Source organism: Gopherus evgoodei, chromosome 11 (assembly GCF_007399415.2).
Source record: "Gopherus evgoodei ecotype Sinaloan lineage chromosome 11, rGopEvg1_v1.p, whole genome shotgun sequence".
In the NCBI taxonomy this organism is placed as follows: domain Eukaryota; kingdom Metazoa; phylum Chordata; order Testudines; family Testudinidae; genus Gopherus; species Gopherus evgoodei.
The window spans coordinates 2,406,654-2,425,134 of NC_044332.1; the positions used below are offsets into that span (position 1 = coordinate 2,406,654).

The 18,481-nt window shown below is 47.2% G+C and overlaps 1 protein-coding gene across 7 annotated transcripts in view; it reads right to left on the reverse strand.

The window, feature by feature from the left end:
- The window catches only part of SH3BP4 (SH3 domain binding protein 4), a 157,076-nt gene that overhangs the window by 50,722 nt on the left and 87,873 nt on the right, over positions 1-18,481 (reverse strand). For 2 of the 7 annotated variants that reach the window (XM_030580548.1, XM_030580549.1), the window contains exons 2-3: positions 8,470-8,550; positions 695-946 (exon numbers count right to left, since the gene is read on the reverse strand). In XM_030580548.1, coding sequence (XP_030436408.1) covers positions 695-812 — 118 coding nt within the window. In that variant the 5' untranslated portion in view covers positions 813-946; positions 8,470-8,550. Of the gene's footprint in view, positions 1-694; positions 947-2,107; positions 2,129-8,469; positions 8,551-17,141; positions 17,217-18,481 lie in introns of those variants that run through there. The other 5 variants (XM_030580550.1, XM_030580552.1, XM_030580551.1 and 2 more) reach the window with 4 other exon arrangements.

The window sequence follows — 18,481 nt, forward strand, 5'->3', positions numbered from 1 at the left end:
CAGTTATACTTTCAGCCTTCCAACATTCCCTGGCAATGAGTTCCACAGGCTGACTATGCTCTGGGTGAAGAGGCAAACTGCACAACCTACTTTCCTGCCACGTGCAAATCAATATTTGTTAGATAATGAACTAAACACAATTGTAACAAATTAGTTGTAAGTGTTCCTTTCAGGAGAGGACAATGGAAATCAATCAGGAGCCTACTCTATTTTCAATTGCTTCCACCATACTGGTTAGGGTCTGTGTTCACACAGCCCTTGAATCCAAACTGCCTTGACACGGAGTGCTCCAGTCATCTACGGAAGATCCTAGGTCTTTCTAAGTGTTTACAAAAACTCCTCAAAACTTTGACCCCCATAAGGAGGAGATATGTTAAACTAGAAAATTAGGAAAACCAAACTGCAGGGGAAAGCGGCTGGCACTGGTTAAGGGACTAGAAGAAGATTGAGGTTCAATTCCCAGTTCTGCCACAGACTCCTTGTGGGACCTTGAGCAAGTCACTTCACCCCTTCACTTCCCACCTGAAGTCAGTTTACCACCATTCCTTTCTCCCCATGTCCCCTTTGTATGTCTTGCCCAGGACTGTCTTATTATATATGCATACCGAGCCTAATGCCATGGGACACCGGTCTTAGTCAGGTCCTCCATCCGCTACTGTAATACAAATATCAAATGCTGCAAAATCCTGCTCACCTTTGACGTCACTAAAGCTGGTTTCTGAAAACCCTTCACTGAGGTCGATCAGCGTCCCCTCGGACTTGCAGCGCGGGAGGCCACTGGAGTTGGCTGCACGAATCCTCTGGGCTGCCATCCTGAAACCTGGCCCTGTCCTGGGAAACGCTAGTGGGCCATGTTTCCTTGCTGCAGGAGCTATACCATCCAGCGTGGGAAATTCCAGCTGCCAAGAGGACTGTGTCCAGACGCAACTTTTACAGGCCAAACAACCTGAAGGGAGAATAAAAGAGTTGGTTAGTGTGGGTATTCACAGCTCACGTGTAGAAATAATCAGGTGGCTGTAGAAAGGCTGAGCATGTGGTTATAGCACTGAGCTGCATCTCTAGAGATTTTGGCTCAAGCTCTCATGGATAGGGATGTCTCCTCCCATGTGTCTAGCATAACAGGGCCCCAATCACAGGTGCTACACATACCATTTACAAAGAAAAATGCTTCCTGAATTCTCCTTGGGCATCAAGAACTAACTCCCATACTGCTCCTAGCACAAGCCACCAGTTCTGAGGAGCTAAAAGCTCTGCTACCGAGCAGCAGGGCCAGCGCTTCCATTTAGGCGACCCAGGCGGTCGCCTAGGGCACCAGGATTTGGAAGGGCGGCAATTCAGCGGCGGGGGGGCCTTCCGCGCTCTGGGTCAGCGGTGGCAATTGTGCGGCGGGTCCTTCATTCGCTCCGGGACCCGCTGCTGAAGTGCCCCGAAGACCGGGAGCGCGGAAGGACCCCCCTGACACAGAATTGCCGCCAACAACCGGGAGTGCGGAAGGACCCCCGCCTAGGGCACCAAAAACCCTGGTGCCGCTCCTGCCGAGGAAAACTTGACTTTGGGTCTCATTTCTTACTAAGGATAAATGGGGGCTCTTTTTTGTAGAACATAATCAATGCTCCTTCCTTCAAGAACCAGCTCAGGGTGTCAGTTCTCAGGATTAGAAATTAGCTCTTCCTTCCCACTCAGAGGCACTATATGGTAGGGCAGGGGTAGGCAGCCTATGGCACGGGTGCCGAAGGCGGCATGCGAGCTGATTTTCAGTGGCACTCACACTGCTCGGGTCCTGGCCATCGGTCTGGAGGGCTCTGCATTTTAATTTAATTTTAAATAAAGCTTCTCAAACATTTTAAAAACCTTATTTACTTTACATACAGCAATAGTTTAGTTCTATATTATAGACTTATAGAAAGAGACCTTCTAAAAACGTTAACATGTCTTACTGGCAGGCGAATCCTTAAATTACAGTGAATAAATGAAAACTCGGCACAGCACTTCTGAAAGGCTGCCGACCCCTGCTGTAGGGATTGTTACACTCCCATAATACGTATTGTAAACTGCGTGGTCTTGAGCTGGGGATTCCTGAAATGCCAAATTATTAGAATGAACTCACCGAGTGCACTCCTGGAGTCATTTTCTGCAAATCAAACCAGGCTGCTCCTGCCTCCTATTGAAGTACCAGGATGTTCTTGACATTTCTCGTTAAGATTTTATTACTGAGAGTTCCCAGGCTTTAGAATATATTTAAATTCAGATACTACAAGGCAGGCCCTAGAATGCTTAAATCTCATGTGTCTTGCAGGCAAGAGAATGGTTAAGTGTCACATGTCCTCCATAGCCAGCTTGTGAGAGGACACAGGAAAGAGCTGATCCCAGAGACTATCTATTCGTGATGCAGCCACACTTCACCAGGATGGTACTTGCACTCTAACGTTCAGTTAGTAACCCACTGCAAACCCAACAGGCACAAGTTCAATCTGCCATATAGGGGAATATCAGCCATTAGCACAAAGCACATTGGGATGTTCCACAGCATCAGGTAGATAAGTCGTAAGAGGGATTAATACGTACCCAGGTCGGTGGCTTACTACATTCAGATAACCTGATGTACAGGCAGCCCACAGTTTTTTTTGGCAAGTTTGCTGCTTGAGGCAGTGACAGATCATTAGAACTAGCTACCTCACCTCCAACCTGTATTCCCCACTCTGCCATTCCAGGCTTGCAGAGATGCTGTTAAGTGTTCCTTCCAACACAGATACATGACAGTTCTACACTGGTCCCTGAGTGGGAGAAAGGAAGCTCATGGAACATCACTCATTAGGTAAATCTCTACTTTCTGACTTGCTCAGAGGTGAGAAGTTTCTCTTCTCTGTACCTTTAACTCCACAGCCTTGTTAATTTTAGTTTACTTTAAGCTAAAATTCTAACATTGTATTCAAAGCAATGGACGAACAAAGATTTCCAGGTACTTCTAATGAAAATATCCAGAGCACATGTAACTAAACATGCGTGGACTTCCCAGATTAGCGCGCATTGTTACAAAAGCAAACAAGGGAAATAAGTAACCCTGCCCACTTCCCTTAAGGCTGCAGCACAGAGAACCTCAAACCCTCTTCTACAAACAGTACTCCTGTTTTGTTTTTTTTCCTCACAAAGGGGAAGGAGCTTGCGACACTTCAATAGGTGGAAACTCATGTTTCTGTTAATTGTGGGGTTGCATACCTCAGGGAAGGGAGAGAATTAGAGCACCAGATTTTCATTTCTAGCATCCAAATATCTGTTTACAAATTTAATAAAAATCAAAATTTGCCCCAATAGATACTGAAGCAAATGGTCAACATTTACTTCTTCAATCATTGAGTTCTAATATTTGCCTCAACTGAAGTCATTACCTGATTATCTATTTATGCTAAGCACCAATTACTATACTTGGCTTGAAAAAACCCAAACATACTCAAGAGCTTTCCCTACTGGAGCCTCAGACTCCATTCCTACAAGATTTAAGCTCTAATGCAACCCAGCGTAACGTATAGCCCTGTGGTTACAAAGAATCTTCTTTCCAAATGTGAACCAGATCAGTATCACCTTCCTCATTGCTCAGAGCCAGAGCTTCTGCAACTGCCCCTAGGAGCCACAAAGTGAAATTAACATGAGATTCTCCTCAGTTTCACGGCTGCCATTCCAAACCCTTTAGAAAGCAGTGAGAAATATCCAGAATAATTTTCCTGCAGGGTCCAGAGACAACAACCTGGTAGAAATCTCTGCAGCTTCCCCCTTCTAACAGGTGGGTAAGGCTAAGGTGATGGCTGGGTTTCTAACACATATTTTGTGTGTCAATTATATAGATGTGTAAATTCAGGCACAGATTTTCATTATCTGCCCAAAGACAAAGTATGTTAATGGCAGAGCTGAGAAGACAATCCCAAAACCTCACTCCTGAGTACAGTCTCTTTCATAAGGCTCATCTTTCACCCCAGCTTCATGGCCAGAACAGAGTTTAATTTAAGAACATAAGAATGGCTCTACTGGGTCAAACCAAAGGTCCATCTAGCCCAGGATCCTGTCTTCTGACAATGGCCAATGCCAGGTGCCCCAAAGGGAATGAACAGACAGGTAATCATTTAGTGATCAACCCCCTGTCGCTCATCTCCAGCTTCTGGCAAACAGAGGCTAGGGACACCATCCCTGCCCACAGAAAAGCAGAATATCAGCTCCAGACATCTCTCCCAATTGCTCCAATGCCATATCCATTCAGGACTAGCTCGTAAAACAGCCCAAACGCTTTGACGAACCTCCAGGTTTATATCACAGCTGTGCACACACCCACAAAGCAGGAAACACATGCAATAGAACGGTTCACCCATTCTAAGAACTCTCTAAAAAGACTGCTGGGATATAGTGAAAAACTTCATCACAAAGGAAGAGGTAAAGTTCTAATTAAGACTTACAACCTTTATCTTCAAGATCCCATCTAGTTGTGTCTGCTGAGACAGAAAAGGCTTACTGGAAAAGCAAAGCAAGAGCTCTTTGGGCTTACATAGCCTCAAGCTTCGTATTTTTTTCCCCTCCTCTCCCTTCTCTGGGAAGCTCTAATCAAACCAGGTGGAGCAATCTGGATTAGTCATTCTGAGAAACTACCCTTAGCTCTGGCCCTGGTGTCCCGTGGCTGGTAACTGGATTTAAGGCCAGTGCTCCGTTCCACCTCAGCCCTTGCAAAGATTTCCAAACCTCACTGGTCTGCTATGTGCAAACTGAGTAGGACTGGCCATTGAACAATTAGAAACCGATTTTCACAACCCACTCTAGCTGAAGTGGCCCAAACCAACCTAAAGAAGAGCTCTCTGTGGCTTGAAAGCTTGCCTCTCCCAGCAGAAGTTGCTCCAATACAAGATATTACCCCTTGCACCTGGTCTCGCTAATATCCTGAAACTGACACAGCTACAGCTACAACTACACTGCATCCCAACTCTAACCAGCTCTGAAACTCCCATCAAGATAGAGTGACCCTTGCTGCCTTGGTTTCTCGTGAAGTTTTCAAGCCACTATGGCTATGTTTTTAGAACTTGGAGCTTTCCCCAGCAGACTCCTAGGTTAATTAAAAACATAACCTCATCCAATGGAAGTTGTTCCTGGTAATCTCTAATTTCAGCCTCTCTGTGGCTCTTCTCTCTGTCCCCCCCCCCCCGCCCAAGACATCCCAAATGAACTCTTAAATGGACAGAAGCATATTTCCTAACACCTAACAGCAGCAAATCTAGGATGAGCCTCGCAGGCTCCAGGTATAAGTAGCACAGAGCCTACCTGCAGGATGAAAGAGGAGCAAAGGAAGCAAGACTGATCTAACGGAGGTGGTTTTGCAAACCAAGCGGGGTAAGGGCAGGGGGGTAGGTTTAAACGATTGCACCCCAGGTATTTTTGGATTTCTTTCAAGGGATTTAAAATGCAGGTACCAATAGAGTCATGAAGAAAAGGATAACGCAAACCTCAGTCTCTCCATCCCATGTCACGCTTATGCTCATCCACACAGACATGACAGGGGCATAACGAGAGAGACCAACAGACACAGACACACAAACACTTCTCCATCCTCTTTTTAAAGACTTCAGGTACACCTACTGTCATAAACAGATAGTCAAGGGTTAATGTCTCTTTTACCTGTAAAGGGTTAAGAAGCTCAGTAAACCTGGCTGATATCTGACCAGAAGACCAATAGGGGGACAAGATACTTTCAAATCTTGGTGGAGGGAAGTCTTTGTTTGTGCTCTTTGTTTCGGGTGTTGTTCGCTCTTGGGACTAAGAGGGACCAGATGTACATCCAGGCTCTCCAAATCTTTCTGAATCGGGCTTTCATGTTTCAAAATTGTAAGTAACAGCCAGGAAAGGCGGATTAGTCTTTTGTTTGTTTTCTCAACTTGTGAATGTTTCTTTTTGCTGGAAGGATTTTTACCTCTGTTTGCTGTATCTTTGAATCTAAGGCTGGGTGCAGGGGGTCCCTCTGGTCTATATGAATCTGATTACCCTGTAAAGCATTTTCCAACCTGATTTTACAGAGATAATTTTTACCTTTTCTTTCTTTAATTAAAAGCTTTCTTTTTAAGAATCTGACTGATTTTCCTTGTTTTAAGATCCAAGGGGATTGGGTCTGAACTCACCAGGGATTGGTGGGGGAAAGGAAGGGGGATGGTTAATTTCTCCTTGTTTTAAGATCCAAGGGGTTTGGATCTGTGTTCACCAGGGAACTGGTGAAGCCTCTCAAGGCAGCCCAGAGAGGGGAAAGTTGGGGCGGTGGGGGAGGGAGACAGGGAGCGTGCCAGACACTGAATTTCTGGCTGGCGGCAGCGTACCAGATCTAAGTCAGTAATTAAGCTTAGAAGTGTTCGTGCAGGTCCCCACATCTGCACTCTGAAGTTCAAAGTGGGGAAAGAAACCTTGACACCTACACCGAAACTACTGCCGTGGTACAGCTGGAGCTCTTCTGTGTAGACACTTCTGACACCAAACGGGAGGGGTTCTCTGCTCAGCACAGTTAATCCACCTCCCTGAGAGGCGGTAGCTTCTTCCATCGACCTAGCAATGTCTACACTGGAGTTAGGGCAGCATAGCTGTGTCTCTCCGGTTGTGGATTTTTCACACCCCTGAGACATGAGTTATACCAATGCCCAGTGCTGTGTGTAGACTGAGCATCCAGGATGGTGGAGGAAGCTTCCTATATAAATATCCTTGAACAAAAAACCCCACCAAATAAAGCTATCTATTTACTCCACCGGGGAGTATCAGACAGGTCAGAATCATAGCACCCAGAAGCAGTTGGATAAATACTCCAGAACCAAGGAAGAAAACGAAGCAGTTGCAGACTGCTGGGAGCCATCACCTGGCACAAATTAGCTCTCTATCAAGGGAGCACCCACACCACCCAGGAGCCAGACAACCACTCCTGTATGACTGATCAAAGCACTTTCTGGAGCTCCAGAGACTATGGTGAGGAGTACCTAGAGATTGTCGCCCATGGATGTACCTAGGCAGGCTGCAGATGGGAATTCAAACAGACCTCCAGGCTCTGGAGATAGAGGGCATGCAGCAGCATAGACGCCAACAGTGTATGAAATATATTTTACTCATTTGCACCAGACAGCCAACATATGTGCACTTCCACTGCAGATAACACTCTCGGCATTCGTCCTCCAGCCTGCCTAGCACAACATAAGCCTGTTCCGCTTATGGTATATTTACCCATCCATTACTGGGGAGACTGGACACTGTGTTTTCACTTGAGATCCCAGAAACTCTACACTCTCCCTGTACCCCCAGTTAAATGCCATCTCTTTGAAGCCAGCTGTCTTTGTTATTATACTGGTACCCCCAGAAGCACCTAGATGTCCTTTCCCAATACGGTAGTCTCACTGTGCTAGGTGCTGTACAAACATCAAGTAAAGGACAGCCCTGGCCCCAAAGAACGTATGCTATAAGGAAACAAGGCAGGTAAAGGATGGGAGGGGAAGGGGGGCTGAAGTGCCTTGCCTCAGGTGACAGCTGGGAGCAGAATCCTTGTTTCCTGATGCCCAGTCCAGGCCCAATAACCTAGACCACATTGCCTCTCAAACAGCTGCCTCATCACCCTAGCATCTGGGCACCTCACCATCTTTGATGCATTTATTCTCAATAACTTTGTGGGGCAGGGAATGCTATTATCCCCATTGTACAGATGGGCAACTGAGGCACAAAGTGGCTAAGGGTCTGTCTACATTATGAAGCTTAAGTTGGCCAAGCCACGCAGACATAGCCCTCATGGGAAGACACAGCCTACACCAACAGATGATGTTCTGTCGGTGGAGGAACAGCACATCAAGGACGTCAGCAACGCCCACAGAAGTACTTCTCTGTCGACACAGGTGTGTCAAAACTAGGGGGCTGGAGCATGGCTGTCTGCATAGTTATATCAGTCAGGGGCGATTTTTTTCACCTCCCGCACCAGTGTGGTTATGCTGAGATAACATTTAAGCATAGACCAAGACCAAGCCATTTGCCTAATTCACACAAGACGCCTGTGGAGGAGCAGGGAATTCATCTCTGGTCTCCCAAGTCCTAGGCAAGCGCGCTACCCACTGGCCCATCCTTCCTCTGTTCTCCCACCAGCTCTGCCTAACACAGCGCACTTAAATTATACCAAAAGTTAGAAAGATTTGACATTTTGAGAGTCAGTGGCCCAGATAAAGCTGAAGTTGCTTCCAATACTTTTCTTTTAAGCTTTCTGCTCACAAAAGGAAAAAAAAACCAAGACTTGTCACTTGTAGGAAATACACACAAATCAGAACCCCTCAGATGGGGCAGGGCTTTTAGTAAACATGAAGACAAGCTTTTTTACTCCTCTAACAATCCTGGCTGAGGCTGAATGTTAACTGCTCAGTTTCTCCCAGGAGGAAGGCATGTACTCTGAAGGACAGTGCTTTTGCTGGAATGCAATGAAAGGAAACTTACATTTGAGGACTGACGGTTAGAACACTCGTATTCAATGTGTTTCACCACAATCTTTCCCATCTCAGCATGTCTGGAATGTGGCTAATGAAAGGAGAAGGAAAGATGCATTAGGTTTGGACAGAAGACTACCCCCAAGTTGTGTAATTTTTGTTTTAATGACATTGTTTCAGGACATGCCACCAACATTCCAGAGTTAGGACTCAGATTTACAAATAAACTAAGCTTGAGTTGGAATGACAGACTGTATTGATCAACAGGTTTCAGTCAGGAAATACATCACAGAGAAAAGTCTGACGGCATGCGTCTGACAAAGTGGGTATTCACCCACGGAAGCTCATGCTGCAATACTTCTGTTAGTCTGTAAGGTGCCACAGGACTCTTCGTCGCTTATCACAGACAAAAGTAACTCCAGCGACAAGAAGGGAAGATGAAGCTGTTGGGGAGAAGAACTGTGGAAAGCTGTTCCTCTAAAAAAGTAAATGTACACATTGCTAATTTTTGGGACATGCAATTAATCCAAGTGTACCTTGCATTTATTTATTGGTGGTGATACAAGCAGAAGGGTGTAAACTTTCCTATCTCTTAGTATGGAGGCTAGAAAGCTGTATTAATAGCCCAGCTGTAAGATGTTCCAGTGAACACGCATAACAACTGCTACAGAGCTTTCTTTTGTTCATGAATTTCTCTTATAAAGGAAAAATAAGGCAGATAACATCTTCCAACTCGGACACGCACATCTGAACAGCTTTGTTGCTGCCCATCCCCGTATTAACCACATCCTGGCTATCAGGCCAAGCTTGACAGTCGATTATTCAACTAGGATTCATTTAAGTAGCAACCCAGAGAACATAAGGGTTTCCCAAGGGAGAAGGATAATTTACAGATGACTTGGTATAGGCTTTATCCTTCTTTACTTGCCATTCAGTCAGCTGGACCCTGCCGTTTACCAACATTCTCAACCAGCAAACTTTAGCCATCAAGTCATGAAAAGAGAAACCAACCTTTTCTTTCACAGGCACATGCTACAGAAGTTGAGTGCACGTATACTAAAACAATGGTATGGGGGAAGACTAACAGACCCGAAATGAAGCCTACTTTACATACATTTCGTGTTATATGCATATGCATACTCAAAGACACTGCTCCTGACCTTGGGGCAGGGGGGCAGTGATGGGACACATCCATCAATTTCCCCAAAATGAGATCTGAAACATGGATCTAATGCAAACTTCTCCACTAAGCAACCTCAGACTAACTCTCCCAGACTAAACTAACATGTTACTTTGTGATCAAACGTGCATGAATGCATATTCCAAAACAGTCACATGTTATACTGTCAACCTACCTAGCTGTTTCTAACACTACAGGCAAGGCATTGAGATAGTCAAGAATCCTGTTTCCCTGAAGCGTCCACTTTGACATTAGGATTTATACGTATGCTAAGTGTGGAGCAGACAGGCAGAGCAACACAGACAGCAATGTAGCTAATGTCTTTCCATTTAGACCTAGACACTGAGTGTCCCGCGAGTAGCTGAGGGAATTATTGGAATTAAAATATATTAGGGGGTGGGCCAGGGCTCTGAGGTGGCACTGAGCAGTGTCCCTCAGGAGCTTGGTCTCAATTTCCTGGAAGCAATTTCCACCAGGTCAGATTAGTAGGGACTGGCAGTGGGGTGGAATGGAGCCTTCCTCTGCAGCGTGGGGTGCAGGTCACTCACCAGCATTACCTGGGTATATCTCAATCATTTCTCTGGCATTGCAGGGGTCTCAGACACCAGTGCCCATCAGTTCCTCCCATTCACTGCCTGTGGCATGTAACAGTCTACCCTCCTGTGGACTGTTGTCTTTTGGTCTCATTCTGGTTGTGGGGTGTAGTGTGTGGTTGCTGGGTGGTTCAGTGGCCTGTGACATACAGGAGGTCAGACTGATGATCTTGTTTGTCCCTCTAGGACTCTAGTAACTGAGTCATAGCTCAGAAGACAGGAGCATGGCCTTGTTTGTAATAAAGCAAAATGAAGCCTTTGATAGCTTCCCAAGTCACACCAAAATTGTGATGAAGCTACACTTAGGCCTTGTCCACAATAAAATTGTAGAAATAGAACTGAAGTGACACAATCCCTCTAATGTGGACATAGTTATATCTCTACAAAGCTTCTTTATATCTGCATAGCAGTTCCTGAACAAAAAAAGGGCGATGGGAGAAGTTTGGTCTAGAGGACAGAGCACTGGACTGGGAGTCAAGAGACCTGGGTTCTAGTCTTTGCTCTATCACTGGCCTGCTGGATTACCCTGGACAAGTCACTGTACTTCAGTTTCCCCATCTGTAAAATGGGGATGATACCAGCCTCCTTTGTAAGTGCTTTGAGAGCTAAGATAAAAAGTATTACATAAATGCTAGGGTATTATTATATGGTAACAGTAAAACTGAGTCCACACTTGGGGCTGTCTTGGCATATATCGGGGGGGAATGACCCCCCAACAGACAATTACAACACAGAATTGGCACGCAGACCAGGTATTATCGTGACAGACAAACAGCATCCAAATCGCAAACATACATCAAGAATGCATTGGTAGCTCAGTTTAACTACCTCTTGGAAACACCTAACAACTTCCCCAGTTACTGTCTCCACTAAACAGCTGTAGTACCTTAGGGCAGAGGCTATCAACTGGGGCACACATACACTTGAGGGTATACAGAGCTCTTCCAGGGGGTATGTCAACTTATCTAGATATTTGCCTAGTTTTACAAAAGGCCACATAAAAACCACTAGCAAAGTCAGTTCAAACTAAAATTTCATACAATGATTTGTTTATACAACTTTATATATGACACACTGAAATGTAAGTACAATATTTATCTTCCAATTAATTTATTTTAATTACATGGTAGAAATGAGAAAAAGACAGACATTTGTCTGTCGTGTTCTGTGACACTTATATTTTGATGTCTCATTTTGTAAGCAAGTAGTCTTTAAATGAGATGAAACTTGGGGGTATGCAAGACAAATACTTCTGAAAGGGGAACAGTAGTCCGGAAAGGTTGAGAACCACCTTAGGGTGATCACTTTCAGGCTACTGATCTGCCTCCCTGTGCATGAATGCCCAACAAAAAGTAAGGGACCATTCTTTAGTGAGAAGATAAAAGTGTCCTGCTAATGCAGGGGCAGGCAAACTTTTTGGCCTGAGGGCTGCATCGAGCTTCCGAAATTGTGTAGAGAGCCAGTTAGGGGAGGCTGTGCCCCAACCCCATCCACACCTCCATCCCCTGATCACCACCCCAAACTCCCCTGCCCTCTATCCAATTCTCCCCCCTCCCGCTCCCTGTCCCCTTACCATGGTGCCACGCCGCCAGGCTGGAGCCAGCCATGCCAAGCACAGAGCACCAGGTCAGGCAACGGCTCTGCAGCTGCGCGACCAGGCAAGACCTCGCAGCTTCACCGCCCAGAGCATTGTGCCGGTGGGGCAGTGAGCAGAGACTGCAGGTGAGGGGGAACAGTAGGGGAGGGGCCACGGGCCAGCCTCTTGGGCCAGGAGCTCAGGGGCCAGGCAGGTGGTGGCCTGCAGGCCGATGTGGCCTGCGGGTCGTAGTTTGCCCACCTCTGTGCTAATGCATGGAGGTTTGAGAGACAAAGGAGTTGATATAGGACTGGATTCCCATTAATGGGAACGTGTTTGCCACATCTACCACGGTCCAGCAGTTGCAGACTTCCCTGTTTTAGAAGCTTCATACGTATTCTTGCATTTTCCAGAAAACACATTTCCTAAAAACTAATCTTTCTAGCTGTGAAGACATGTTAGACCTGTAAGTCCATCTGAAAGGAGCATGAATTTAAAGCTTATATACTCAACATTAAGCTCAAGAACAGCCTTAAGTTTAGAGTCTGAGACTCTTCTACAATACAAAGTACCTCTGTGGGTATGGCTACACTTGGAGATGTGCAGCGCTGGGAGTTACAGCTGGAGCAAAGAGCAGCTGTGTTTGTTTTTTAGCTAAGTAGCTACAGGGAGATCAGAGTTCAGCCATTCCGGTTTGTTGTGGACAGGAATTCTGGGATACCTCCTAATACCCTGGGGGCCAATAACAGCGCTGTTGGTGGCTACACTTGATGACCAACGCTGCATCAGCAGCGCTGGAATCGCTACACCCCAGGCAAACCAGGTGTACAGCCAGCGCTGCAACCAGGGAGTTGCAGCGCTGGCCGTGCTTGCAAGTGTGGACACAGAGTGAGTTGCAGCGCTGTAACCCCCTCACCAGCGCTGCAACTCTCCAGTGTAGCCATGCCCTGTGTGATCCCAGTTTTAGCAGACTCCCACACAAAACCCCAAATCCTCTCAGGCCTTGGCTACACTGACACTTTACAGCGCTGCAACCTTCACGCTCAGGGGTGTGGAAAAACACCCCCCTGAGCGCTGCAAGATACAGCGCTGTAAAGTGCCAGTGTAATCAGTGCCGCAGCGCTGGGAGCGTGGCTACCAGTGCTGCAAGCTACACCCATAGAGGATGTGGTTTACGTGCAGCGCTGGGAGAGCTCTCTCCCAGCGCTGGCGCTCTGACCACACTCACACTTCAAAGCACTGCCGCGGCAGCGCTTTGAAATTTCAAGTATAGCCATACCTTCAAATCAGTCTGGAAGCAGCCTTGCTAGCTCAAATCTGTTCAGCAGGTATTATGAACACATTAATGAGACGAGACATCATAAGCAAATCTGCGGCAGAGATGCCGATTTGGGGGAAATTGGCTTTTTTAACCATGCATATTGTTACGTGTGCCCCCTGTGGCAGATCAGTTTCAATCTATCAGCTGCTCATATAAAACCAGTGTTGCCAACTCTTGTGTTTGTATCACAAGTCTCGCAACGAAAGTTCATTCATGCCCCAGCTTTTAGGCTTATGTAAGCACAAGGGAATCTCAGATTTCAACAAAAAGTTCTAGCCATCATAGCGTGGAGGGGGTAAAAAAGCCTGAAAATGTGTTCCAAGTGGACCCTAAAGACACAACACAGAAGGCAAATAAATCAATTTAAGAATCAATTTTTAGCCCATCTCATATTTTGTGGAGGGGCTTGACTCATGAATTTTGAAGGTTTGGGGTTGGCAGTGTTGCGGAACTGACAAACCCTTTGCTTCTAAACTCCGATACAAGGCAAACCACCATCTGGAATCAGGTTTTTGCCTCCAGTCAGAATAATCAACTTGCAAAAACAAAGAGCAGACAGCCAGGGAGTGGGGGATGCTTGTTGGGAAATCAGACACACAGGTGGGCTTGGAGACAACAATCGTGTGGGCACTCCTACAAAAGGAAGTTAAAAAGAGAACAGGAAAAGCAACCCAATTTATTTATCCATAGTGAAAAATAGCATCCTGAATAGATGTGGGAAACAATGGATGCATCATTGCCAGAGGGAGACAAGAGGTGGCAGAATGCTATAACTGAGCCTACAGAGAGGGACAAGACACTGTCTGACTTGGGGACAAGTTCAGAAACAACCAAAACAATATCTTCTCCCTGGAGAGAAAGGAAACTATAAGGTGGAAGGAGAGGGAAATGCATGAACCAAAGTTAGATTTGATTCATTCCCCACAAATTTAATGTTTGGTTTCATGGACACTGCATTTCTTTCATAACACTGAAGTGAGTAATACATGATGCAACAGTACTTCTGCAGTAGGTGGCACCCAATAAAACACAAACAAACAAAAAAAACCCAACCCTGTTCTACAAATAAAGCAAACAGATTTCCAACAGCAATTCTAGCTCCAGCCTTGTCAGTCTGTTTACCAAGGGCTGTGCTGCGCCTGGAACACTATGCGGAACAGAGACCTCTAGTGGTTGAACAATACACTGCAACTAAACATGTTAGACCAGGGGTGGGCAAACTTTTTGGCCTGAGGGCTGCATCGGGTTTCTGAAATTGTATGGAGGGCTGGTTAGGGGAGGATGTGCCTCCCCAAACAGCCACGTGTTGCCTGGTCCCTGACTCCCTGCTGCTTCTCGCCTCCTGACAGCCCCCCCTCGGGACTCCTGCCCCATCCAACTCTCCCGTTCCCTGACAGCCCCCAGAACCCCTGCTCCAGGCACACACAAACCCCGCTCTCTGTCCCCTGACCACTTCCGGATCCTGACTCCTAACTGCCCTCACCGCCCCATCCAACTCCCCGCTTCCTGACTGCCCCCCCAAATCCCTGCCCCATCCAACAATCCCTTCTCCCTGTCCCCTGACTGCCCCCAGAACCTCCACCCCTGATGATTTAGTTGGGGATTGGTCCTGCTTTGAGCAGGAGGTTAGACTAGATGACCTGCTGAGGTCCCTTCCAACCCTGATATTCTATGATTCTATGACTGCCCACCGCTACCCCTTCGAACCCCTCCTCACATTCCTAATGGCCCCCCTGGAACTCCTGCCCCATCCACCACCCCTGCTTCCTGTATCCCGACTACCCCTGGAACCCCCACCCCTGACTGCCTCCCACCACTCCATCCAACCTGCCCTCTCCTTCCTGACGAGATCCCGGCCCCCATTCAACCGCCCGTTCCCCACCCTCTGACCGCCCCACCTCCTATCCACCCCTTTCACCACCACCACTGCGACCCCCTCTCACTCCCTGTCCGCTTACCGCGCTCCCTGGAGCACCAGTGGCTGGTGGCATGGCTGCACCAGGACAGGCAGCAGTGCTGCCCGGCTGCAACCAGCCACGCACCATGCACCACAGAGCACTGGGTCAGGTCAGGTTCTGCAGCTGTGCTGCCCCAGGAGCTTGCAGCCCACCGCCTAGAGGCTTGCGCCGGTGGTGCAGTGAACTGAGGCTGCGGGGGAGGGGGAACAACAGTGGAGGGGCCAGGGGCGAGCCTTCTGGGCCAGGAGCTCAGGGGCCAAGCAGGAGGGTCCTGCGAGCCGGATGTGCCCTGTGGGCCATAGCTTGCCCACCTCTGAGTTAGACCCATCACACATAACACAAAAGTTACACACCATCAGGGATGGTTTAACAACCTGAAAATAAGTCATCAGACTACACTGGGTGTTGAGAGGAATAAAATGAGAACATCCAACACCCCAAAGGGACCATGAGAACTACCTGCACACTTTACAAGTTTGCTTAATAAATGAACTAGTGCCTGCATTAATGCAGTCAGTTTGAAGCCCAAACGAGTTAAAAAGTGCAGCACAGAGATGAGATGCTCAATCACAGTATTCAAATTCACACTCCAACCTCAGTTTAATGGACTCACATAAACGCAATTTGCTTTTTGTTAGATTTCTCTTCATTTTCTCCAAGAAAGTCTGCATCTTGGGATAGTTAGGGATAGAGATCAGCCTTAAATTATTTTTAAAAGTAACTTGCAGGACAGTTACAGTTTGTCATCAGCTTGCGCTGTCAATACCAATGCAGAGGAAAAACAATCAGCACTCTTTAAACAAATTATAACCTCAAGAGCGACAATGCTTTTTAAAGGGATATCTGTCTTCAGCTAAAACAGCTGTCACAAAACATATCTGCATTCCCAAAATACCAGTTTTAGGAGAAAGCAGATTACAGAAATGAAAGCCCAAGTACAGCTAACTATTCTGTGTCCACAGGTGTACTGGGCTTTGAGATCCAACAACACCGGCCCAGGATATGCAGGATCAGATCCTCAACTGGTGTGAATCGACACAGCACCACTCTAAGTCAGCATAACTCTGTACTCTTCCGCATGATTGCAGAGCATAAGATACTATTGTGCTGGGGAAGTTACTGGCTGTCAGCAAGCATGCCTGATCTACTGGCAATCACTGCGCTCCCTGAAGCTGACGGGCGTGCTAGCCACCACTCAGTCAGCTAGGTGGAAGACACATTTCAGTTCCTTTATGAAGTAGAGCTCAAACAACAAATGCCATCTCCCAAGGCATTGGACTGCAGGGGAAGGCCTGAGCAAGAATTAATTCAGGAAAATAGGAGAGGTTTTCCTGGAACTGAGTCATTGATTGGTTGAGCTGCATGTGCGTCGGAAGCAGAAAGGAACCAGAAAGCCAAGTAAAGCAAGCAGACTGAGAGAAGCCCTTCAACTAAGCCAAGACCTTCCTTGGGCAGAGGACTGCCTGCAATGCAGGCTTGGATTTTGGAACAAGGAGACTGCCCGCCATTTGTTCCTTTGTGTGCAGTCTGCATAAACCAGGGGTCGGCAACCTTTCAGAAGTGGTGTGCCGAGTCTTCATTCATTCACTCTAAAATAAGGTTTTGTGTGCCAGCAATACATTTTAATGTTTGTAGGTCTCTTTCTATAAGTCCGCAATATATAACTAAACTATAGTTGTATGTAAAGTAAATAAGGTTTTTAAAATGTTTAAGCACCTTCATTTAAAATTAAAGTAAAATGCAGAGCCCCTGGACCTGTGGCCAGGACCTGGGCATTGTGAGTGCCACTGAAAATCAGCTTGCATGCCGCCTTCGGCACACGTGCCACAGGTTGCCTACCCGTGGCATAAACAAACAGAACTGTGTCAACAAATACCTGACATATTACCAATTTTCTCAGCCTCATGGAAACAACCAGGCCAGGCCCTAAATAACCTCAGACTCCTGCATGGCTGAAGAATGGCCTTTGAGCCACAATAAGCTCATTTGCAGACAGAGCTTCTGGCCAAAACTGTTCTTGGCAGAGATGGGAAAGGAGCAAAACCATCTCTCACCTGGAGAGTCTGAGGCAGACCCTAAAGACCAGGCCTTTACTACCACAGGATTTTTTTGACAGCAACAAGGTAGAGTTTCTGAATAGGTTACCCATTCTGACGCCTGGAGGAAAGAGGGAAGCATGTGAAATAAGCACAATGGCAGATTAAAATCTCTGTAAAAAGTAGTTTATGAAACTTTGCCAGGCCATTTTCCAAAATTCCTCCATCCAAACTACACAATCTGTATATCTAGTCCCAGACCATCTATCTGGCTGACAACAAGAAGTGCATCATCCAATTTATCATCAACCCATTCCCTTGAGAAAGTAGCAGCAGCAAAGAAAGCATCAGTCCTTTCTCCATCTACAATCCAAAAGATATTCTGGGCTGTTCTATAACACTCAGTGAGAGAGGTCCTGAAACACCGTCATTTTGCTAAACTTCACACGCTCAAAGTTCTGCATCTGTGTGCTGAGACACCATCTGAGGTCAGCTCATGTTGCTAAGAACGTATGCCCATTACCAACCCTTGTTTGTTTGCTATATGAATAATATTTTGCTAGTTACCTTCCCCAGACCTGAGAAAGAGCTCTGCGAAGCTCAAAAGCTTCTCCCTTCCACCAACAGAAGTTGCTCCAATGAAAAAAAAATGCACCTTTACCCCAATAGAACGCGACCCTCGGGATACAAAATAATTTCACCACATTATAGGTGAGACCGCGTTATATCAAACTTGCTCTGACTCCCTCCCTGTTCCTTGTTCCCTGACCACCCCTTCCAGAGACCCCCATCCCTAATCACCCCCAGGACCTCACCCTCTACCCAACACCCCTGTTCCCTATCCACCCACAGCTCTCCTCGACAGGCACTCACCGGCAGGGGCGGGAAGCGGAGCAGCCTGGCCCTAGCCTTCTCCACTCCACCACCTCCCAGCCACGGCACTCTGCTTCCCACCACAGGTGAGTGCGGAGGGCGTCTTTTCCCCAACCTCCCCGCACTCACCAGCGGTGGGAAGCAGAGCAGCCCAGCCCCAGCCAGCTCCACTCTGCAAGCTCCCAGCCATGGCGCTCCACTTCCCACTGCAGGACCTTTCCCCAGCGACACGGCTGGGGCCGGGACAAGGAAAGCGGAGAGGTTGGGGAAAGGACACCCCCCATACTCACCTGCAGCAGGAAGCGGAGCTCTGCGGCTGAGGCCGGGCTGCTCCGCTTCCGCCGCTGCTGGTGAGTGCAGGGGGATCCCTTCCCCGAGTGATACAGCGCAGTACTGAGGAGCAGCGCAGGACTCACGCTTTCTGACAGACGGCTGGCTAGCAGGTTACCAGGGCAGTTGAAGAGCGGCTGGCAATCTAATAGGAT